This window comes from Delphinapterus leucas, chromosome 20, assembly GCF_059928025.1.
Source record: "Delphinapterus leucas isolate spDelLeu-1000000601 "Yukka" chromosome 20, BTC_Dleu_Yukka2, whole genome shotgun sequence".
In the NCBI taxonomy this organism is placed as follows: domain Eukaryota; kingdom Metazoa; phylum Chordata; class Mammalia; order Artiodactyla; family Monodontidae; genus Delphinapterus; species Delphinapterus leucas.
In genome coordinates, this window is record NC_143148.1 from 43,593,067 (window position 1) to 43,618,165 (window position 25,099).

The following is a 25,099-nucleotide window of genomic DNA, read 5'->3' on the forward strand; positions in this document are numbered from 1 at the left end:
ATTCTTCTACCTAGAGAGCACAATCTAACAATGTGAGAGTTGAAGGTAAAAAGCTTCTGGATCCTAAAGCTTGGTTTGGAGGGAGATCACAAGTATCTACAACCAGATTGAGTGGAGATCAAGTTCTTGCCTTCTCACTGTAGTTTCATTTGGGGTTAATTGCTAGAAAAACAGCAGTACCCAACCCCCAAACACGTAGTTAATAGGTAATAAAGCTGTACAAAGTTTCCAAATTTCAACTATAGGATGAATTTTTAAACTTTAGCATTTCTTTACATCTTGCCTTTCCCTCACTCAAAAGTGAGAAAAAAGGAATTATTTTGTCCCCGGAGGTACGTTATATGAAGAAATGGACAAATTAAGAGGAAACTTTCACATCTCTGTATGGCACAGCTTCCAAGGATTAGAACATCCAGTACAGTTTGACATCAGCTTCTTAATATGGACAATATGGTTTAGCAAAGCTTGTTCAACATTTTGCTACCTCCATCTTTTCAGCTGCAATTAAACAGCTACTTAAATTTGAGAGAAGCAAGACTTTAATGAAGAATGCTACAAGTTATGGACAATAATTCTCATTTTAAAAAAATTACAGAAAACACTTTACTGAAATTCTTTTTTCCTAAAAAGACAGTCTTTAAGGATGTCTGAGAGACAGCAAGCACAACACAGTACAAAAGGAGAAGGGAATGTTGAATTCCAGTGCAAGACACTAACACAGCACAATTAGGGAATCAGGCGGAAGCAACCATTTCACAAAGAATGGAATTAGGCATTTATACTCAATCAGGATTTTTTTAAGCTTTAAAAGTCCAGCATAAAGAAGGGAATTGGGAAGAGAGGATGGGGAGAGGGGCTAAGCTTATCTACAATCACCATTTTACCAAAAAACACACTGGTTCAACCACGTGAGAAGTGGAGGTTAAACCTGCCTACATAGCCCAGCAAATAGAGCAAATGCCAAGGCAGTCACGTCTAGGAGTTGATGTCACAACTGGCTAGTTTTTAAAGGGACTCTGATTCCACCAGGACTGGTTTCTCATCAACCTGGGCTCATGACAGATGAAGTTCCTTTGTATGTGCATCAGAAGGCCAAAGCTTTACCTGGAACAAGTTCGCTCCAAGTAATGCTCATGTTGCTGGTTTTAACAGGTCATGGAGTCAAAAGTGACTCCTAACAGACTCCACCATTTCCTAGGAGAAGGTTCTACTGATTACCAGGGATTTAAATTCAAGCAAACCACTAAAGAAGGGAAATACTAATGGTATTCTGGCACTGTACAAGCTATGTGCCTGTCACCTCTGTCAAGGACATGGGGTGGACTTGGCTTTGTTTCTCAGCTCCATGATCTCCAACTGTGATGAAGTGGAACTGGAACCTCCCCCACATGGGAGGAAGATGCCCAAAATTCTCATCCCAGCCCAGCTTCTGAAAGAAACAGCAGACTACCAGGGGCTATTATTAGGAACCATGCTCCTGTGAATTCTGTGGAAATGAAGGCCTGTTTCAGTTCATGCCAAGTCTTTTCATGGTCCGCCAGCGATCCTTAATCATCACAGCTGTTCGGTTAACAAATGGGTAGTTTTTAGAAATGGCGGCCCAGTTTCCTTCCCCGTACTTCTGCACTCCAGCCTTGACCCACTCGCTTTCCTCTACAGTCCACTTCTGCAAAAAAACACAAAAAAAGGATTTATCACAACCTGTCTTTCCACTTATTTATATTTTCATATAGTAAAGAGGTAAACTCAATCCTAGGAGAATAATCTGAACCCAAAGGAAGGATTTATACTTTTAAAACATGATATAGAATATAAGTTAACACCATGGATTTGGACATTTCCTAATTTTCAGTGTCCTGCCATTTCATCCTCAACTGATAACCATTTCTGGATTCAAAATTTCAAACGTGTGTTGTTCATGGTTAGGAAATGCGTCAGCTTTCTGACCACCTAGATTTTTCTTCCAGAGAGTATTTAACTTAGTTTGGATTATCTGAAAATGACAAATAAAATTTTTTACCAGGTGCATGGGTAGTCTATGCCTGTGAGATGTGGGTACTTATTTTATCTCTCTTCTACCTACACAACCAGAAAAGATCAGAAAAGAGAATTTAAAATTACCTGCTTTCTTGTTATATTGGTTGTACTCTCTTCATCTGGTGCTGCTGGAAAACATTAAAAGTAGACTCATTTCAGAGCTTACCTTTCTCGGCACAAACCACAAGAAAAAGACATAGAACGTCTCCAAAGGGAAAACTTGATTCAAATTTTACAAACTTTGAGAAAAGAAAGGACATCACTAAAGGATAATTTGGTTTTGTCCTCTGCTTGCAAGATACCAATCATTTCAGTCCATGAGAATCTGTACAAAGCAAATACTTTACAATCAGGCATTCAATAAATGTTGGTTAATGATGGATTTCAGGCTCTTTAGTAAAAGCACTATCATTTTCTAAACTTACTGAGGAACTGTGGTATTTAAAATCCTAATATATATATACACACATACGTATATATATATATATGCATGTGTATGTAATATATATATTTGTGTATATATATACACATATTTGAGTGTGTGTATGTACATATATAATTTCTGCTTTATAACCCCTTGTTAATTACTGCTTTGAAATAACACAGTTTTACTGTTTTTGAATTTCCAAATCCTTGATTGTTAGATGTAAGTAAAATTTGGGGGCTTCCCTGGTGGCGCAGTGGTTGAGAATCCACCTGCCAATGCAGGGGACATGGGTTCGAGCCCTGGTCCGGGAAGATCCCACATGCTGCGGAGCAACTAAGCCTGTGCGCCACAACTATTGAGCCTGCGCTCTAGAGACCATGAGCCACAAATACTGAGCCCGTGAGCCACAACTACTGAAGCCCGTGTGCCTAGACCCTGTGCTCTGCAACGAGAAGCCACCACAATGAGAAGCCCAGCACTGCAACGAAGAGTAGCCCCCACTCGCCACAACTAGAGAAAACACGCACACAGCAACAAAGACCCAACATAGCCAAAAATAAATAAATAAATACATTAAAAAAAAATTTGGCTCAATTCTTCAAACATAAAGAATGGGGTAATGATTATTGCTTCCCACTCCAACAGACCATGTGAGATCTGGTCAAACTCTACCCTCTCATCCTATGGAAATAGATCAGGCCTCAAAAACAGGGACCAAGATAATATTTTAAAGGACCAGGGGGCTACAGGAGGGTATACAAGTATAATGGACATGCCATCTCAAGCCAACAAGAGCCAGTTAAAAAGCTGCAAGAAAAGGCAAAGTTGCATAAATGTGAAACTTGCTACAGTGTCTGCCTCAGCAGACGCCACTGTCCCAGTAATGCTTCCTGAAGAGTGAAGAAAGGTGACTCAGGAAAAGGGATACTTACAGGAGCACATTATTTATTTTTAAATTATGAAGTATTTCATGATATAGTAGAAGCCGATTTCTGAAACTGACAAATCTGGACTGCATCAGAAGTGGATGTTTTCTAGAACTTTTATATCCTGTTCTTAAAATATTTAATGCCACTTTTATTGTTACTTCTCCCATTTTCTGTGTAATCTTGATTTTCCCAACTATGCTTTTGCCAATGAAAGGTAATTTTTAAGGGCAAAACCTTTGAGGTTGGCAAAGGATTACTGTTGCTGCTGTGTTACAGAAGTCTTCAGAATCTCCAAAACTAAGGTTTAGCATGTATATATTTCCATCAGAATGCAAAATATGTGGTGGGAGAGATCCTAATGCAAATACTATGAAGTTCAATATTAATTAAGGAAAAGTAAAGTTTCTCATCTTAGAAAAAAACACATATATAGAAAGGGGTAAGAGATTATTTACTTAAATAAGACATGTAAGGAATGACCACTTCTACCTTTTCTAATTAAAAAACTTTAGGAAGAACATCAGCTACAATTAAATATAGGATTTATTAAACCAAACCAGGAGTTTTCTTTAAATATAAAGCGTTGCTTTGATAGTCTCCATTGTTTAATGGGAAAAGACATAAAACTGATTCCTCATGAATCACAATGAGGAACTTTTAAACTTTGTCTAGTTTGGAGACAAGCAATTTCTGGAACATTGATGTGACAGTAACATGCACCTACACTTCAGCAAGTGTCAAGGAGAGACCAATGAGAATCTTCTGGCTTACCCTGAACTTGAAACAGTTCGTCCTCTTCTACCCAAGTCTCTTTTTCTTCAACCCCATTAGAGTTGTTCCACTTGCCTTTGGGTACTCTGAGGGAACATCAGCGAGAGGACAAGGTGTAAAACAAAGTCATCCCAGGTCATCCCATACTCTGTCCTTAGCTCTACTCGTGGCCCTGTATTCCTCCCTGTTCTGCTGTGACCACATTCGAGATTCACCTACACACAACTCCCAAATCTTGACCTGGCCAGGCCTCTCCATGTCAACATCCCCCAGGTTTCAGGACCATCTCTCAAACTCAGCACTGGATACATCACCATCCCCCTCAATGATCTGTTCATTTTCCTGTTGTTTGGTTGGTTGGTTGGTTGGTTGGTTTGGACTCTATTACAGATTTCAGCATTCTTCTAACCTAGAGCTGCAGACTCCTTCCCCTCCATCACAGACATACTCTATTCCTATCTCTGGACTGTTCTCCTTTCCCTCCCCATTCCCCTAGTCCAAGCCCATGATCCAATACCTTTCACCAGTATTACACTAGCCTCTTAACTGGAGTCTCTCCCCACTAGCCCCTTCCCCTTCCAAAGCCACCTGAACAATCATCCTAAAATTACCACATCCCTCCCCTATTCAGTGATGGCTCCTCACTGCCTAAACAATGAAGCCTAAATGCCCATATGGGGGGAATCAAGATCATGCAGTCTGGCCTGTCAGTTTCTCAGCAGTTCCTCCTGTCCCCACCAACACCCACACCGCCCTCTGCTCCTCCTTCCTCCTGTAAGTTCTGTGCTTTCCTGCCTCTCTATTTGCTGTTCTCTCTCCTTGGGATTCCCTTCCCTGCCAAGTGAAGTCCTGCCCATCTTTCAAGGCCATCGTTCTCAATGAAGACTGCCCAACACATACAAAAAGCCCCCGCTCCTCTGCCCTTATGATAGTGCTTCCACTTTATTACACAACCGTATCACGACATACCCTTAACCATAAGCACCTTGACGGCAGGGACCATATCCTCATTTGTCTACTCCAAACACCGGGCGCAGTAACACACACCCTCATAGAAGCTGGAGAGATACTAGGTAAACTAATAATGAGATTATCAAAGAGCTGTAAAGGACTTATACCATCAAAGATTAGAATAGTAAGCAAACAAGAATCATTCCTGTGAACATGAAATTTTGAGTACTTGGGTGCAACCAAAAACAGTCCCAAACCTGAAAAATAATCCAAAACCCAAGTTATTAAATAAATGAAAATTATAGTCACTCTTACAGAACATAGCACAAATCTGACCTCAGAATTATAACATCCTTTACAAAACAAACATGGAACGTATCTGAACTAAGTTTTGAAGAATTTATATAGATCAAAGTCACCGAAAAACCTGACCAAGAGAGTAGAAACAAACTGTTGTTTCCTTCCCCGCTATAAAAAAAATTTATTTTTAAGGCTGTCTGGGTATTTTGCAAATGAAAGCAGTTTGCTTAATAAGTGCATAAACTTGAAAAAAATTCCTTGAGTTCCATGAGTTTTCTATGCAATTACCTAAGTGGCTGGGACAAATGGTGGACTCTTTACTTTTCTTTATTTTTAAATTGGATCATATCCCCCAAAGGGTTATTTCTAAGAATAACTGATTTGCTTGAGACAAAGTAAAAAAAAAAAAAAAAAAAATTACACGAGTTTTTTTCTTCTCAGGATATTAGTTGTGTCGATTACTATTCATAAATAAAGGTCAGACAGCATTACAGTTTAAGTTTTCCATCTATTTATCCAAGTCCTGGGATAAAAACTGATTTTAACCTCAGGGTCCATCATTTTCACCTAAGTGGCTATTCACCCTTCCTGCAGACAGTCTTTGCAGATCACTTGGTAACTTTCTGCTCCTCCTCTGAACTCAGCATTTGCTATTACATGTATAAACATTTTGGTATTTCTTAACTTCTCATGTTGTGGAAGGGGCTGAGACCTTGGTCCTCATCTTAACTGTTAGGTGGCCATGCGGGCAAGCCAGGTCACTTCCTGGCTCATTGTGCTCCTGACTGGTGAAGTTAAAACTTAATGGTCTAGAGGGGTTGCCAAACTACAGCCTGTGGCTGCTGGTTTTGTATAGCCCTTGAACTAAGAATGGTTTTCACATTTTCCAAAGGGTTGTAAAAAAAAAAACCAAAACAGAAGAATATGCAACAGAGACACAAAGCCTAAAATGTTTACCCTTTGCTAGCCTTTTATAGAAGTTTTGCATGTGGCCCCTTAAATTGCAAGAACCAAGAACTGTTACTTTGTTTGGTTAGTAAACTATCTAGTAAGCACTAGTTCTGTGCTGTGGGGGATATAAAAATATAGTAGTCGTGGCCCTGCCGTCTAGGTGATAGACCCTAATCCTGCCTTCCCCTCCTCAGATTCCACTGGCCCAGCTTCCCCTGGGTCCTGACTGCTCACCGGGCAGCAGTCTCCAGCCACCCTCCTCTTCTCCTTTCCCTCAGTGTCTGTTCAAAAGCCCTCAGTGGTGTCTGCTCAGAGGCTTTCTGATCAGGTGTATTAGACTTATCTGGGGCACAGTTAGCAAAGCAGATTAGAGAACACTACCCTGTCCCTTCTAATTCAGTAGACAGGAGCCTGGGAATATATTTTTTTTAAACACTGCACAGGTAATTGTGATATGAAGCCCCTCTTGAGAACCTCTGCCTGATAGAATATAATAGGAACTCAAAATCTGGCCCATCTACCTATCTAGACTTTTCTCCCTTCATCCTCTCTGTGCCCTATATTCTCCTGCCATACAGACTACATGACATTTTCCGGCTCATACCAGGCTTTCTCATGCTGTAACTCAAGAGGCTCCTGTTTCCTAGAACTGACCTCCCAATATTACTGGATGACCTCCTACTCATTCTTCAAGGCCAGCTCAACACTTGCTCCTCAGCAAGGTTGCTCCACCCACAACTCTGCTGCCCAGGCCCAGCTCTTCTTCCCTGCAGCTCCCAAGGCACCTCACATACGCTTCGTTTAGAGCCGGGGTCATAGGATCCCTTTTTTTTGTAAAGGGCCAGTAGTACCTTCAGCTTTGCAGGCCTTACTTTGTTGCAACTACTCAACTCAAGGTAGCATCAAAAGCAGCCACAGATAATACAAAATTCATGGGTGTGGCTGTGTTCCAATAAACTTTATTTACAAAAACAGGCAGCAGGTGGATTTAGCCAAGGGGCCATAATTTGCCCACCTCTGCTTGAGAGTACCCATCATACTTCATACCCTTGACACATGAGAGAGGTGTATCTGAAACCTTCACAGAGTCTCCCATTTATAAAACCACTGTAATCATGCACTCTCTCCAGTTTCCTTGTTTGTTCATGGGAGCGATACTTACACTTCATAGAATTGCTGTGAGGGGTAGAGGAGATCAGGTATCAAATGAGAGCAATAGTGTGCTGACTGCATCTGCCTGCCCAGCCAATGACTCACTCACTTCCAGATGCAGGAAGTGGTGCATATAGTGCAGATCTGTGCCCGAGTATAAATCATTTATCAGATGCCACAGCCCTACAGGGCACCCAGCACAAGCATGCCAGGACACAGGTCCCCAAACAGCTGTAACAGAGAGCAGTAGTAGAGATGGCAATAACCGTGGGAGATCAGTGAGGTGATCACTGACAGCAGGGTGACCAGGGGAAATTTATGGAGGAGGCAGAGTTTTAAGAGGCAGCTTGGTGTACGTGGTATACAGGCCATGGGCTTTTGTGTCAAGACTGACTGGGATTAAAAATCCCAAAGCCCAGTTTTGCCATTTTTTATCTGTGTGACTTCAGGTTAAGTTAGTAACTTTTCTGAACCTTCCTCACCTATAAAGTGGGGCTAGTAAATCACTCACAGAGTGAGGAGTGGTAGATATTCAGTAAGATAATATGTGAAAGTGCTTGGCCCGCAGAAAGTATTTAGTCAACATCAGTTTCTCTTCTCTTTGAAAGACAGATGGGATTTTGATAAGCAATGGTGGAGGAACGATAGTCCGAATGTGGGGAATGAGAGGCAGCAAGAAGAGTACAGTAGTAGAAACAGGGTTCCAGGGAGAGCAAGCAGACCAGTTTGCCTAGAGGAAAGATCCACAAGAGGGCACAAATGGTAGCAAAACTGAAAGCCAGGTTGGGGGTCATGATGGGGAGCAAAATGAAAGCGTTCTAACCACTGCCCCACAGAACCTAGCAGAATGTGAGAGATTAGTAATTACTCAATTTGCCAAGTCTCAAATGCTCATAGAACGTGCAAAACTATAAATATTCATAAATCTCTTTTAAGGATCAAAGTATAACGTGGCCCAATTCAAACAAACTTCCTTTAACAAACAAGACTAATATTTAGTAGTCAAGGCACTCAGAAGTTTGCTAAAAATGGAAGCAGCGGTGAGTAGGAGGCTCTGACACCCTTTCACCCTCACTCCTGCCTAGTGCAATGCCTGGAAGCCCACATGCGGGGCATCAGAACTGGCAGGATGGCTACGACGTCACTCCCCACCCTGAGTCACATTCTAGCAGTCTGAGCAAGCCTTGGTGGTGAATAACTTAGCTGAAAGTTACTTCATTCCCGGAAGCAATACCAGGCATAACCAGGACCACCAACCAGCCCCCAAACTTCTACAAAGAAGGTCTTCATACTTGGGATTCTTCTCCCCAGGGAGGGGTTGGTTGAGGATGGTGGGCTTGGATGGTGAAGCAGGAATGACTTCCTGGGAGGAGTCGAGGCCTGCGCTGGGCTCAGTGCTCTGGCTGTCCTCCTCCAAAACCAATCGGCTTATTGTCATGCGCTTGTTCTTGGGCTGCAGTTCAGAGCCACCCTCACCCTCAGCAGGGGCTGAACTTTCGTTTTCATCTTTTCTCGGTCTCTTGTTTTTGAGGGCTGGTGATGGTGGGCACACTTTATTAGGAAATACCATATCTTTCTGGTCCAGTTTTGAGAAGGCTGCCTCAGAATCTTGTGCACTGGACAGAGTCTTGAAAGCTGCTTTCAGAGCCATAATTCCAATGGTGGTTGGAGTGTTCTGTAGCTGCCTACAAATAATACAAACATAACAGAGATCAGTTTCACCATTGTGGATGCTTGTCCAAGCAGCCACAACTTTTTCAAAGTGGGAAGCTTCATATTAGAAACTCCTCACGTTGAGAACTCTTCATTAAAAAAAAAAAACAAAAACAGAGAGGGTGCGTGATACAAGCTTTATTTATAAAAGCTTCCATTTATAAGTGTTAAACAGAGGCTTTAAATATGATATGTAAGTTGAACTATGGAGCTTAAACTTCAAGTAAGAGAACCCTAAAGGAACTAGGGCCAATGATACTCCCTCCAGAGACCTCTTCAGCCTGTGTGCTGTCTAACCCATTAGTCTGCATGGACTAAAGTGGTGCTTTCCACAATGCAAGAACTCTGTGTAGTGCCTAACAACTACAGTCCATCTGGACAACCAACTGATAATCCAGCAATCTCACCTTGAAGTCTAAACTCTTCTTCCAGCTGTCCTAGTCCAACCCTCATGTGAGAGAAGTAAAAGACTGGCCTCCATTCTGCCCTCTTTCTCCTACACTACACTTATAAATGGGATCTTGAGAATTCTCAGAGTGAGAAGAGTGCCACACAGTCTTGAAGAAACTGCCTTTTCAAAATAAAGTTCATCTATCATTTGGATGTTTTAAGTAAAAACTGTTAGGAGAGGGCAAACTGGCAGCCTGCAGGCCAAACCCAGCTGGCAGATGTGTCTTGTCTAAGCTATTCAAGTTGTTTTTTTTTTTAATTGGACTAACCGCCAACATTCAAAAACTGGGAAATCTCAAAAAAAAATTTTTGGACGTCTCACATAAAAATTTGAACTGAAGTTTGGACATCTTTGGACATCTCACGTAGCAACAATCACACGAAGCTGGAAAACATGCCCTCTCTGTGTCCCAGTCCCATGCTCTCAACTGTATTATCCTAGACCCACTTTGCTCCTTTACATCTCCTACTGGGCCCCCAAAGACATCTAAACGTGTGACCTCTGCTTTGTTAACTGGTCCTGGGAATCTGATTCACAAGTGTGAGCACTGCATTAAGAGATGAGGTATCAACAGGGAAGTATTGAGTAAATACAGGTGAGGCAAGGAGAGAGAAACAGAAGGAAAGAACCTTTGAGGAATAGCCAGTCAGGAACTTCTGCCAAGGATATGACATCCCGTTTTCAATATTCCCATCTTCCCAGGATGTGCTCTGTAAATCCCACAGTGCCTTTCACGAGTAACCCAGTAACATGTTAAGAGGTCAAACCACTGATCCTGCTCGAAGACGACGACTATGCTTCCCACACATCACCCCAGTGTTTCAGCCAACATCACAGAAGGGCATCTCTCTCACCTGGCAGGTTCTCTGAGTGGCTTTTCAACAGGCTCTGGTGGTGGCTGTTTATCTTCCTTCACTGTGGTTGAGGTGGAAGACTCAGATTTCAAAGCCTTTTTGGCCATCTGGGAAAGGAAAGATGTCGTCAGGAAGAGGAAGTCACAGAATTTCATTAACTGCTTCTTTCACCGTGAACATACTCAATATGCAAGCATGCTCACTTACAAACCCAATTTAGGCATAGACTAGAGGAGGACATAAAAAGGGATCGAACTTACAAGAATTATCTCAAATTTCTTCCTCCCTTCCCTCAAAAAGTGGCTCACAGTTTTCTATACTAAAGGAGAACTCAACCTGAGTGGTGCTAAAAGCATCTTAATATTCCAAGAATTCTGAAAGGTTATTTTGGACAACAAATACTTAAATGATTTTACTTTGTATCTCCTCTTCTATCTTTCCAATCTCATCCCTAATTTAGTTTCTGAATACCTAATAGACCTTTGGGGTCATATGCAAAAGTCAAATCTTTTTTTTTTGAAGCTTAGGGATGACTGATGTCTACATCAATGTCTTTTAGTTTGTGTATAGAATTTTTCATGACTGTTGCCACAAATGTTTTGCCTATTAACAACTCTTTGAAAATCCTTACTTGTACCACATGAAGCCCTCAGTAGGCCAATCTTGCTCTAACTCCAGCTGCTCCTCTATTACCCTCAGACTGAACTTCTACACATTTCCAGTCAGTCCAGTATCATTCCATTTTAGATTGCATGTCTGTAAGGAGTGGTATCTTAAGAGCTGAGAATTCTGTCCTCAACAGAAAGAGTGACAGGTTATTTTCCAGTTACCTGAATATGAAGGAAGGGTTCCTAGGCCAGGCTCAAGTGTCCTGACCCTTGCTCCTTGAACATTCCAAACTATCTGCTTTACAAATAATTTTGAGAATTGCCAAATGATTGCTAGGATCACTGACACTATCCTGATATGGGCCTTGCAGATCTGCTGTTAGGAACTAGGATACTTTGAACACTCTCAAAATCCTTGTTTTAAAAAAAACCCTCTCGGGCTTCCCTGGTGGCGCAGTGGTTGAGAGTCCGCCTGCCGATGCAGGGGACACGGGTTCGTGCCCCGGTCCGGGAAGATCTCACATGCCATGGAGTGGCTAGGTCCATGAGCCATGGCCGCTGAGCCTATGTGTCCAGAGCCTGTGCTCCGCAACGGGAGAGGCCACAACAGTGAGAGGCCCGCGTACCACACAAAAAAACAAACAAACAAAAACCCTCTCACTCACTTCATGGTCCACCTTCTATGACAGACTAGGTTCTAATTCTTCCCTGTGCTGTCTTGAGCCTCACTGCATCCATTCTTTGTGCTTATCCCTCTGATCCAGTTAAAGTATGTCTTCATTTGGCCTCTCTTGCTAATCATACTCTAGTCACACTTTTCTCCAGTTATGCCTCCTTCCTGTCAACAACCCCATCATACCACATCTATCAAACCACTCTTCCTCTCCCAAATTTAACTCAGATTTCATCTCCTTTGGGAACCACCATCAGTTGTAACTGAATGTTCTCCTACTTTAACCACACAGATGAGTGCCACATAGAGGAAGTAAAAATGGGAGGTGAGGGAAACTAGGAATGTTGCATTTGCCTCTGCCAGGATCTCTGCTTCTGAATATTTAAGGCATTTAATTAAGAAAGATAGCACATATAATTCAGTTTTTTCCACACATTTACTCTTTTCACTTTAAAAAAGAGCTGTCCTTTTCTAACTGCCTACACATCCTCCAGGCTACATCACAGTTATGAGAAGAGAAGGCCAAGCCCCACCGTGAGGAGGTAGGGCTCTGCATCATCCAGGTGACTCTCCAGGAAGCGCAGCATCTTCTGCTGGAAGGTTTCGTAGGAAAAGTTCTGGATAACAGGGTGGGCCAAGTTCTTTTCACGGATAATGTTCAGGAGATCATTTCTCAGCTTCTACACAAAGGACCAATTTTTTCAATGTGAGAAAGAAAAACTCCAGTAAAAATTCAATGATGATGAGTTAAAACAAAGCTATCAGAACGTTCACAATGCTGTCAATGAATATCACTGGTACACATATAAGAAGGGAAGCCTACCACAATGTAGAACAAGTCAAAAAATTACTGACCAGCCACAGTAGGTTACTATGTAGCTATAAAAAAAAAAAAGGATGAAGAACTTAAGATCTAAAGTACCTTTATACTTTTACATAAAGATTTTTAAACTTCCAAAAAAAGAAAACCAAAAAGGATGAAAAGTTCCCTATGTACTAATATAAAAAGATCTCCAAGATATATTAAGGGAAACAAGCAATTTGCAAAATGCTCAAATTAGTGTGTAGAATATGCTCACATATGTATATGGGAAGAACAGGAAAAATGGATATATGTGTATGTCTGTATATATACACACATGCATACTTATTTGCTTGCATATGCACAGAATATCTCTGTTAAGAATAAAAGAAAAAAACATTGGTTGCCTCTAAGGAGAGGAACGAGATGGCTGAGTCAGACATGAGAGAATTTTCACTAAGCTCTTTTGTTGTACCTTTCGAATGTTGTATTACATATATGTATTACCTTTTCAAAAACTGAAAATTTATATTTATAAAGGAAAAAAAATAAGAGCAGGGTACCAACAGAGCTTTTGACACCAGAAAATAGAAGATAAGTCCTCACCAAGGCAGATTCTCAAGTCTGCAGGATCAACGTTTATGTAAAGTCAGAAGTGTTAATACCAGTGCTGATCACTAAAGTTCTGTCAGAAACCTGACAGTAATGGGCAAGTAAATGATTTATGTAAAATTTTCAAACAAATTTTTGAAATGCCATTCTAACAGTAAGTTATCCGGGATAAAAGGCAACATGCTCAAGGTGCTGAATATTTAAAGGCGAATATTTAGATAACATTCCTGACAGAGAACCCTTTCCCTGTTTCCCCACAAAAGGCAATGAGCTGGATTTAGGTCACGGGAGCAAAAATATATCAAATTTACCTGAGTTGTGGGGTCCTTGGACATATGTTTTTTCAAAATTTTTGAAGCCTTTTCAAATTCTTTGTTTTTGATACAAATAATGACTGCCTACAAAAGGGGGAAAAAGACTTTTTAAAAAACTGTTGTAATAATGAAAGGTATAATTAGAATATCAAATATCAAAATAAGCTCAACTAAAAAGTAAAACTGAGTCTTACATACCCAAGAAATTTTTCACATTCTATCAAATTCCTGTATTTAAAAACTAACAATTATTATTCAAGCGTATGAACAACCGTACGCTCTTTCAGTGTGTAAGGTAGTAGATTTTCAACATTACATTGGATTAAAAAAAATATAGCTGATAAAGCAAAATCTGATCTCCTGGATTACAGACATTTACCCAATCTGAATAGGGCTTCCTAAGGAAAGGCAAAATGGACAGGAGTCATCCCAGGTCCCCAGAACAACTCGTTTTGTTCATTTTGGATGCAAAAGCTTTGATGTAATGGGGGGAATGAGAGGAGGAGATACTGTGGCGGGGGGGGGGGGGGGGGGAATAATTTGCTGACCACAGAGTTCTGCTAGTTCCATTCAGGAAAGGCCTGAGGCCAGTTCACTAGAACCAGCACAGCCTCTCATACCGTAAACCCCAGCGGGCCAACTCCAGTTAAAGTGTGCAGGGAATTGCTGAGACAAACAAACCCAGCTCAGCCACAAGCAGCAAAGAAAGGACAAAGTTTCAGGTAGGATGAGAAGGTCTCATCAGCCACAGAGAAAAAGGAGAATCCTTTGGTCAAGACCCCCCAAGAGAACATATGTAGAGGGCAAATAACAGCGATTGAAAATTAAAAAGGATATTTAAAAAACACATGTGCACTTTTTTTAAAAATTAGAAAAGCAAGGAAAAATTGGGACCACCTGGAGTTATCTAACAGGATAAAGTAGCTACCTTAAATCCAGTCTCAAAGAAACATATCTCACACACGAAAAAGGGAAGAAAAACTGGTCCATAGATATTTTCAGTCTTCACAGGGAAGAATTTAAGGAGAAACATACAGACCAAGAGAAGGAGGACTAGCAAGGGAATTCAGAAAGTACAACTCTCTGGTGCTTCTGTCCTCCACATGCTGAACACAGCCATACAGGGCAAAGGAAACTGGTGTCAAACGCTTCTGAAGAGCAGGCACAACACTAAGTTCCTACTGCCAGGGAGGGAACAAAGTAAATAAGTCTTTTCATTTTAATCAGATCATCATATTCACTTTTACATCATTTTCAGCAGAAAAACTATACTAAGACTATACTTATTTTCTTGAAGCATACAAAGGTTTTACTTTTTATAAATCGTTTAGGTCCTACTACATTGTGTTTTTTTTAAGATTTTTTTTGATGTGGACCATTTTTAAAGTCTTTATTGAATTTGCTACTATACTGCTTCTGTTTTATGTTTTGGTTCTTTGGCCACGAGGCACTGGAATCTTAGGTCCCCATCCAGGGATCGAACCCACACTTCCCGCATTGGAAGGCAGTCTTAACCACTGGACCGCCAGGGAAGTCCCAGGTCCTATTATGTTTTAAAATGTTATTTAACTTGCATAAAGTAAAATTAACTTTTTTGGCATACTGTTCTAACACATGTATCAACTTCTGTAACCACCACAATGATACCAAAAACCATGGATCAAATAAACCTCCCTTGTGCTGCACTCTGTAGTCACCTCCTCCCCATCCCTAACCCCTGATCTTTTCACTGTTTCATCTCTTCAGAATGTCATATAAATGGAATCATACAGTATATATGAAATCACACAGCTTAATTTTTAAAGGACGTAGCCTTGAGTCTAGCTTCTTTCCCTCAGTATAATGTCCTGGAGATTTATCTGTATTGTTGCATTATCAGTAGTTCCTGCTATCTTATTGATGAAGCAGTGTTCTGTTGTATGGATGTACCAGTTTGTTTATCCATTCACCCACTGGAAAAACAGTTGGGTGGTCTGCAATTCTGGCGATTATGAATAGAGGTGTTAAAACATTTATGTAAAGGTTTTGGTATGACCATAACTTCATTTCTCTAAGGTAAATACCCAGGGGTGGGACTGCTGGGTCATTTGGAAAATGCATGTTTATAAGAAATGGCCAAACTGTTTTCTTGAATGGCTATACCATTCTGCACCCCATCAGCATTGTATGAGGGTTCCAGTTGCCCCACATTCACACTAGCACTTGTTAGTGTTAGTAGTTTTTAAAGTTTAGCCACTGTCATAGGTATGTCCCAGTATTCTCTGTGGTTTTAATTTGTATTTCCCTGTTGACTAAATGATGAGCATCTTTTCATGTGCTTATTTGCTGTGTATTCTCTTTGGTTGTTTTTTTAAAATAGTGGTGTTTGTTTCTTGTTCATTTTGAGAGTTCATTCTCTGAACAGTGTTTTTCTCAGAACAAAAGTTTTAATTTTGATGAAGTCCACTTTATGCTCTTGCAGATCTTGCTTTTAGTGTCATATCTAAAAACGTTTTTGCCTAAGTCCAGGACATGAAGATTTTTTTTTTCAAGTTTTCTTCTAAAAGTTTTATAGCTTTACATTTTACATTCAGATTATGATCCACTCTGAATCAATTTTGGTATGAGTTTTAGGTCAAAGTTCATTTATTTTTTGCATAGGGACATCCAATTGTTTTAATTCCAGTTGTTGAAGACTATCCTTTTTCCGTTGAATATCTTTTTCCATTGAAATGCCTTCATATTTTTTGTTAAAAATTGATCAGTCATATTTGTGTGGGTCTATTTCTGGACTCTCTCTTCTGTTCCACGAATCTATATATCTACAGTCATGAGTACTGTAGCTTTATAGTAATTCTTAAAATTGGGTAGTGAGTCCTCCAGCTTCATTCTTCTTTTACAAAATTGTTTTCGTTATTTTAGTCTTTTTTTTAACCTTACCATATGTCTTTTAGAATCAGTATCTACAGAAAATCCTGCTGAGACTGTGATTAGAATTACATTAAATCCATAGATTAATTGGAGAGAACTGACATCTTAACTATATTAGGTCTTCCAATCCATGAACAGGGTATGTCTTTCCATTTAATAGGTTGTGATTTCTTCATCAGCATTTTGTTGTTTTCCAAATACAGATCCTACACATGTTTTGTTAGACTTATACATATTTTCCTTTTCTTTTTTGGAGCTATTGTAAATAACTGTTTTGGTAATTTCATTGCAGATTTTCATTTTCATTTCATTTCACTGCTAGCATATGAAAATATGATTGATTTTATGTGTTGATCTTGTATCCTGCAGTCTGGCTAAACTTACTTATTATAGCTTTTTGGGTATATTCCATGGAATTTTCTGTATGGATAGCCATGTCATCTGGAAAAAGGGACAATTTTATTCCTTGTTTTCCAGTCTGTTGCCTTTTATTTCTTTTTCTTGACTTACTGCACTGGCTAGGTCTTCTGGTATGATGTAGAGCGGAAGTGGTGAGAACGGACACCTTTGCCTTATTTTGGATCTTAAGGTCAAAGCATTCCATTCTTCACCATTAACTATGTTACCTGTAGTTTTTTTTGTAGATGCCTTTTATCAGGTTGAGGAAGTTCCCTTCTATTCCTGGTGTGCTGAGTGTTTTTACGATGAACTAATGTTGAATCTTGTCAAACGTTTTTTTGCTTCAATTGATATGACCATATGGTTTTTCCTTTGGACCAACAGGGTAAATTACATTCACTGATTTTCAAATACTGAACCAGCCTTGCATTCCTGGGGCTTTAGTTTCCCTATTCTGCCACACACTAACTGCATCTGCATCCAGGACTAAGCATCAGGATAGACAGTAAAAAAAAAAAGGAATGGAATCCACTTCAAGTTCTGAGAGTCACAACTCCACTGCTAAAGAGAAAGGGTTCTCTTCCTTTAGGTTTAGGTGCCTGCCCTCCTGCCACTGTCATCACTGGGTCACTGCTGCTACCAGTGTAGTAATGCCTGGGTGCTAGGATAGAGAAGGGAAAAAAGAAAAAAAACAAAAACAAAAAACGAGATTTCTTCCACCCTCTCTGATCCTTAGCAGATCCCCTTTCCTGCTCTTCAGACCAGAGAGAGCCTCTCTTGGAGTTCTTTCTGTTCACACCTGGGGTGCACTTCCAGGTTTCAGGATCCTTCAAGTCCAGGCCTGGTGATACTGGAAAGGTAAAAAATGGTAATCTACTCATCACCAGTTTGGTGGACCTTCATATTCTGGTCTTCTCCATTAGCTTACTACCCTTTACATTTCTGAGTTCTCCATTCATTCTGTCCGGGATTTATACTTGCATTAAGAAAGACAGAAGAAGGGCTTCCCTGGGTCCAATGGTTAAGACTCTGTGCTTCCACAGCAGGGGGCACAGTTTTGATCCCTGGTCAGGGAACTAAGATCCCACATGCCATGTGGTGTGGCCAAAAATAAATAAATAAAAGAAGAACATGCTTATCTATCTTTCCCAGAACTGGAACACAGCTCTCCTACTATGTTTAATTTGTGAAACAAGAAAGGAAATGTGAATGCTTTCAAAATCTTAATTGAAAGTCTGCCTCCGAAGTTTGTACTATGAGCTTTTTTAAAACTATGCATTAATTTCCTGGGAAGTTTTTTCATTTGTTTTTGTTTTTTAAGAGATCAAACTTTGCTTTTTGAAAACTTGAAAGTTTTTGAAATAAGTATAATTTCTTCTCTTATGTTTCTGTTAAGGTTCTTACCATCTAAGCAATAGCAATGGTCTCTGGCTAACTTAAACAAAAGGGAAATTCCAAGCACAGATTTTCAATATAGGTGAGATAGGTTTATGTTAGAGGCAAGGCCAGAAAGGACATAAGAAGAGAAAACCAAACTCACAGAAGTGAAGAAAGGCTAAAAAAGCAAACTCGCCAAAGAAACCAGGCTGTTATGGGAAGCACAGATGCTCAAAAAGCCTTTACAAAGCTTTTTGTTTCAAGAATTAAAGTTTCAAGACATTGTGTCTGATGCACCAGCCCCTCAAATGTGGTAAGGTCCTCAAAGAAAATCAAGGTGCTATTACCAAAGGTACACAGCAAAAGCAACACCTAAATGCTTCCCAAGAACATGCCATATATGTTACTCTCTCCTGTTCACAGAAATCTGAGGCATCTCTCTTTTAGTTATGAAAAGAAAACCAATGTAGTCTCAATATTATTATCAGCTTACAGAAGCAATTCTCAAACTTTTTGGTCTCAGGATTCTTTCTTTATACTGTAAACTGTTAATGAGGACCCCAAAGAGCTTTTGTTTATGTGGGTTATATCCGTTGTATTCACTGTATTAGAAATATAAAACTGAGAAAAATTTTAAATATTTATTAATTCATTAAAAAATAACAAACTCATTACAGGTTAACATAAATAACATATCTTTATGAAAAATTACTTATTTAATAAAAGTTTAATGAGAAGGGTGGCATTGTTTTACATTTTTCCAAATCTCCTTAATACCTGGTTTAATAGAAGAAAGATGGTATTCTCATATCTGCTTCTGCATTTCTTCTGTTGTGATATGTTGTTTTGGTTGAAATATATTAAAAAATCTGGCCTCACACAGATATAAAGTTGGAAAAGGGAGTAGTATTTTAATAGCTCTTTCAGAAAATGTGGACATTCTTCTTTGACTCTACACCAAACTTTGGCAAGTGAACTGTTCATCGTTATTACATTAAAATCTGTTAGTCTGTCTTGCACTTTTAATGGATCTGTTACCCATGAATGATTTTGCAATACAATTCATCGATCATTTGGAAATTACTGGTTTACTGAGTCATGATCTTCCAAATGTTGATACATTCATTAAAAATCTTTTTAAAATCACAGTTGTTAATATCACCATCAATCATATCAGAAAAGTCTGAATATTGGGAAGCTACCAAGCACATGAATATAAGTTTTCCAAAATTCTAATTTTCACCTGAAAGCTTGAATTTTACCTCTGCCAACAAATACTGTCACTTGTTTTCCTTGAAGTGACTGCCAGATTACCACATCTGAATAACCAAAGTTTGTCAGTTATTTCAAGTAAAAATGGTACTCCATTACAAAAGCAGCTAGATCAGCAGCATGCAACTCAATCACACAAGTACTTATCCAGAAGAAAACCATCGTGTTTTTGTATGCAGCAGAAATGCTACAGAAAAACTTCCTATATTGTCAGACTAAATACTGGAAAAACGTCTGCTCAAGACTTAATAAAATTAGTAATTTTTACTGCTTCATCAAAGACATTCTTAATTAAAACTGGCTGTTTTTTATTTTTTAAACTGCAAGCATGTGGCAATGAAGAATACAATGACTACCAGTACAATTTACCACTGCCTTGGTCACGGTCACGCTAAGGCACCAGAAATTTTTACCCATCACTGTTTTTGCATCATCAATGTAAATGTCAGTGCACTGAAAACCTCAACTAACATTTTGGCATTATTGTAAAGATAGTTTTGACCCCTGAAAGGGTCCCGAAGACCTGCAAAGATCCCTGGATCATACATTGAGAAGCTCTAACTTAACAAACAACTTACTTGATAAGCTTTTTAAAAAATTTAATAAACTTTAAGATAAATTGCTGTGATACTTTAGAGATCTTAAAAATGCATCAAAAAGCTTCAATGAGCCTAGGCATTCCAAGGTAACAAATTCTATGACTAAATGAGAAATTAAAAAAATAAATCAAAGAGACATGTGATACAGTATCATTTAATAACTTGGATATCAAGGTAACTATGGTAGCCAGCCTCTAAGATGGCTCCCAATGATACCCACCTCCTGCATAGTGCCATTCCACCCACAAATTCCAGCTGGTCAGGTCTGTGTGGCCAAGAGCATATGGCAGAAGTGGTATGTCACTTCTGAGATGAGTTTATAAAAGACTACAGCTTTCTGTCTGGGGCTCTTGTTCTCTGGGATCCTCTAGGGGAAGCAAGCTACCTCGTTGTAAGTAGCCCTACGGAGAGGCGAGGAGCTGAAGTCTCCAGCCAACAACCAGCGAGGAAGTGAGTCCTGCTAACATCCATGTGAGGGAGCATGGAAGCAGACCCATCAGTCCTGGTTGAGTCTTGAGATGACTGCAACCCTGGCAGGCAGCTTGACTATCATCTCACGAGAGACCTCGAGTAGGAAACACAGCTAAATCACTACCAGCTTCTTGACTCTTGGAAACTGAGAGATAATATTTATTGTTTTAAGCTGTTAAATTTGGGGTTGATGATAATATTTATTGTTTTAAGCTGTTAAATTTGGGGTTAATTTGTTACACAGCAGTCAACAGTAATATAGTAAGTAACAAGAGATCTGGTACCTGGTGGAAAATGAAAAAGCAGAAGGGAGTCAACATAAGAAAATGGTTGACTATTTTAAGGGAATTTGGATTTTGCTAATAGATTTTTCCTAATGAAGCCCGCAAACAGATCTATGAACTTAAATAATAAATATTCAACTGAAAGATAAAAGCCCATAGACTCTACCAGAAGAGCAGCCAGAAGACAGATCTATACCCCTTGTGTTCTGAAGGAGTTGCATTTCTGAATTAGCTGGCTACTTAACAGTAGTTACATAAAGTACCCTGAACTGGTACCACTTCTTCCCATCCAAAAGATCCTTAGCTATTCTGCAAGTAGCCCTGGATTTCTCCTCCCTTGCTAATATGTCTTTTCTGGCATTTTACCTCCAACACAAACCTGACTTACCTATACTAAAAATCTATTCTTGCAATCGTTCCTCCTTGGAATTGGAATTTCCTAAGCATTCTTTGTAAGACCAACAGTAGTTCCTGCCCAAGGTCCTTAACTGAATAAATAAAATATCTGCACCCCACACACAGTTTTTTAACTGTTGTTTTTTTAAACAGGGTGTCTGAGTACCCAGCACATAGCCAAGGGACAGAAAGTCTTTGCTAAACAAGGTTTTGTCCCTTCCCCCCCCCACCCCCAAGATCCCATCCTTTTACGAGGTGCTGTTATCTTTTCTTACCAATTTCCTTACTTTTACCGCCAAGGCAATGCTGAGCTGTTGTCCTTCAGTCCCCACCTCTGCATCTGCTTCCACACCCCCAGCCTTGGTTATTGGAGAAGAAAAAGCTTTTTCTGACTGGTTTCCATGGCTGCTTCAATGTTTTAAATATAAATAAGTTCCACTACTTGAAGCTACCTGAGCCATGACATAGTTCCAGTCCCAAATTCCTAGACACTCTACAAGCTTTTTTCTTGTCGAGAACACTGCCTGCGCCAGCCTTCTACCACTACTGTTTTTCAAAATGGCTGATATCTCAGCACCTCTGATTCTGTCTGTTCAAGGGGAATGTTCCCTAAGCCTCTTTCTGCAATTGCATGAAAGAGCTCAAAGCAGTCCCACATTTCCCAAGGCACCAGCTATTCTCCTTGGTCTATAATAAACAAGGGTGACAAGATCCTAGCCCATTTACTTTTAGCCCTTTCACGATGCTGCTCTGAATGGTAATAATAACCTACAAAATGTCATTCTTCAATGCCAACTCACTTCCTGTGTACTGTGGCCCCTCCTGCCAGGGCCACAAGGGAGACCACCAAAATCACAAAAGCTGAGCCATTAACAGTTCTTTCCAAGTCTGGGCTAGGAAGGGGTCACCTGGTGAAATAACATCTATGTGTGTGAGTTATGTGTTCTGAGTGTGCTCTGCTCACTTGCTCTCTCTCCATCCCTGTTTGTCCTCCACCCCACACAAAAAAGATAAGCAGATTCCTCAAAGACCTCTGATCTTTGGTAAAAGAAAAAAAAATTTTAAATAGAGCCTTACAGCCTCCTTGACCAGTTTTCTACTGGATTCGACCACTGCCTCTGTCAGTGTAAATTCCGTTTTAATCATCTCCAGCACATTGATAGCTGATTCCAGTGGTGTGAGCTCAGCCTCCATATCAAAGGAACAGTCTAGGACAAAGAGCACAATTTTCACTTTAACCTATTTTCTAAAGAGCAGAAGAATTATGTTCAAATATATATATATGTATATATATATAGAAAAGAAACATGCAAATATAGTAAGATTTGCATTTAATTTGCTTACATACTGGCTACAGGCTTACAAACATGTTAAGGGTCCAAATTCAAATCCATGAGTTTCAAGTGACTAATTTTCAAGACAGGTAAAAAGTTATTTTTTAACACATGCATCTCAAATGGCAGGATCAGATACAAACGGCCAGAAACTAAAGATCATTTTGCTAAACGGCTGTCAAGTTCAATTTAGGAAAAGAAAAAAAAAGTGCTCATAGTTTAAAAACACTCTACTATGGAGGAAAAATGGCCATCTTCACATAATTCACTTTACATAGCAACAAAGTTGGGGCGAGCAAGAAACAGGTGGGAGGAAATAAAAAACATAGAAAAGCAGCCAAGAGAATACTAAGTGGAGAAAACTAAGGCCAGAGAATAAACACCGTGATTGAAACATAGTAGCCCACCTTAACCCTGAACCCTTCAGTCTAGGATGTAAGTTTGAAAACAACGTAACCCTAAATAAGTGAAGCCCAGAGAAGAACATAAAAAATAGCCGTACCTAAATTTTCTCCTTCTTCAATGCGCGACAGACACTGCATAACCCGCAGCAGCCGAGACACGGTATGCTCCTTCCCCAAGGGCCTGACAAGCAAAGCTGGGAGAGAAGACATTGTTGGCTCGGCGACCCCCAGCCGCTACACTCGGGCCCCACAGATCACCTTCCCAGGAGCCCCAGCCTCCTTCCCCAGGCCCGGCCCTCACCCTGCATGATGTCCCGGATCTGCCTGAAGTCCCCGTACCGGCTACCCCGAAAGGCCCGCAGCGCCTCGTGGAAATAGAACTTGAGCACCCAGCGGTTGACTGCCTCCTCCAGCCGCGCCTCCCCCGCGCCCCGCTCCGCGGAGCCCCCCAGCCTCGGTGCGTGGCGCCCCCGCCGAGCCCGCCCGCCACTGCGGGACGCCCGCCTGCCTGCAGCCCTCCCGCTGCTGTCGCTGCTCCCGCCTCCTCCCGCCATCGCGTCCGATCGCTGCGCGCCCTCCCTGCCGGGACGCTTCTTCGACTGTGACGCCGCCGGGTCACGCACAACGCTCGGGCCGGAAGCGGAGCCAGCCGTCCCGGCTCCCGCGGCCATGATACGGACGGCGTTCCGAGCCGCCCGCGGGCTTCTGGGAGGGCAAGGACCGGTCGCTCCCAGCCTTCCTCTTGGACCCCGTAGTTCCCGGTGTGCCGGCCGCAATGCCTGCTGGGAGTTGAAGTCCATGCTGCTCAGATGGGTAAACCAACGGCGGTAGGAGGTGTCAAGTTTGCTCCGAAATTGTGGAACGCTATACTAGAGACGCTGGGCTGTGTATAAAATATTAAAAAATAAAATAAATTATTAAACATTTTTAAAATCGTGAAATGTAAAATGCAGAGAGGAAACTTTATTAAACAAGTTTACATTTTAACAAGTAAAGCAAAAGGCCAGTGTTAACCCAGCCGAGGTCAAGAAATAGAATATGGCCGGCACCGCAGGAACCTCTTAAGGCATATAAGACGTATAATTAGAAAAAAATTGTTTTTCTTTTTCTTAAAATTTTTCCCTTTTTAAATTTTTGTTTTTTCTTTTTTAAATTCTTTTTTCTAAGACATAGTTTTTAAATTACAAAAATAGCACATTTAGAACAATTAGAAAAAATAATCAAAACGTTAACATTTAAATCAGCCATAATCCCACATGAAAAGGTAAGTTGGCATTTAGGTTTATAGCATTCCAATGTCTTGTATACCTATTTGTGTGTGTGTGTGTGTGTGTGCGCGTGTGCGCACGCAACACTGAGATTATACTATGTATATTTTATATAACCTTCATTTTGCATTTTTCCATGTCATTAATTTTTTGTCTACAGTATCTTTAACAGCTACATAGCATTCCAATATATGGATGAACCAACGTCTTCTTTCTCTAAACCACTACTGTAAGACGTTTAGGTTATTTCAAAATTTTGCAATTCTAGACAGTCTCAATATTAGAAACATCCTTTTAACTGTATCATTGCAGAAATTCATAGTTATTTCCTTAGGATAATTTCCTTAAAGTAGAATTACTGAGTCGAAGAATACACAGTAGAACACGGATCAGAACATTCACTCATCACTCATCACTCTTCCCTTTTATTTTGAACATTGTGCAGACTCCTTAAAATGACTTCTTAAGCTTGAAGAATTCGCCTGTTTGCCAACCTCATTTTGGGCTCACGTTTTGTGTGTGTGTGTATACAATTTCTATCATTTCCTTTTCACCTACTACTCAATTTGCCCAGAGCCTTCATCTTGTCCATTCCAGCCTAACTAAATCCTTCCTGTTCTTCAAGCCTCACTTAGAAGACATTTCACCCTTTCTTGACTTTCTGGATTAGGTTAAATCCCCTTGCTGCTCCCTCCTTAGCACCTCCTACTTCACCCTTCCTGAAATACGTTCTTCACAGTTAGCTCCTTTGGAGGCTGGTACTCTGTCTTCCTTTTTACCCTGCATCCCAGAACCTAGCCCAGGGCCTGTCACATTTCTTGAGGTTGGATGGAATTGAGT

General features: G+C 40.4%; 2 protein-coding genes across 2 annotated transcripts in view; one reads left to right on the forward strand and one right to left on the reverse strand.

Annotated features, from left to right (window-relative positions):
• The window catches only part of NIP7 (nucleolar pre-rRNA processing protein NIP7), a 66,459-nt gene that overhangs the window by 10,388 nt on the left and 30,972 nt on the right, over positions 1 to 25,099 (forward strand). The window lies entirely within an intron of this gene.
• On the reverse strand, positions 522 to 23,677 carry TERF2 (telomeric repeat binding factor 2). Its single transcript, XM_022583328.3, has 10 exons — positions 23,293 to 23,677; positions 23,090 to 23,185; positions 22,331 to 22,461; positions 13,543 to 13,629; positions 12,351 to 12,497; positions 10,537 to 10,643; positions 8,811 to 9,203; positions 4,165 to 4,250; positions 2,122 to 2,165; positions 522 to 1,666 (listed from the first exon to the last, which is right to left on the reverse strand). Exons 1-10 carry the CDS (start codon positions 23,660 to 23,662, stop codon positions 1,508 to 1,510), a joined length of 1,620 nt encoding a protein of 539 aa, XP_022439036.1. The 5' UTR covers positions 23,663 to 23,677; the 3' UTR covers positions 522 to 1,507.

Bases quoted from the DNA above. Each gene is read 5' to 3' on its own strand.
- TERF2 (XM_022583328.3), bottom strand. From the start codon at position 23,662: ATGGCCGCGGGAGCCGGGACGGCTGGCTCCGCTTCCGGCCCGAGCGTT. The intron at 13,630-22,330 runs GTAAGGCTCTAT...CCCCTTTTGTAG, and splicing joins GAAAACTGGTCAAGGAGGCT to GCAGTCATTATTTGTATCAA. The intron at 2,166-4,164 runs GTAAGCCAGAAG...AATGTTTTCCAG, and splicing joins CGAACTGTTTCAAGTTCAGG to CAGCACCAGATGAAGAGAGT.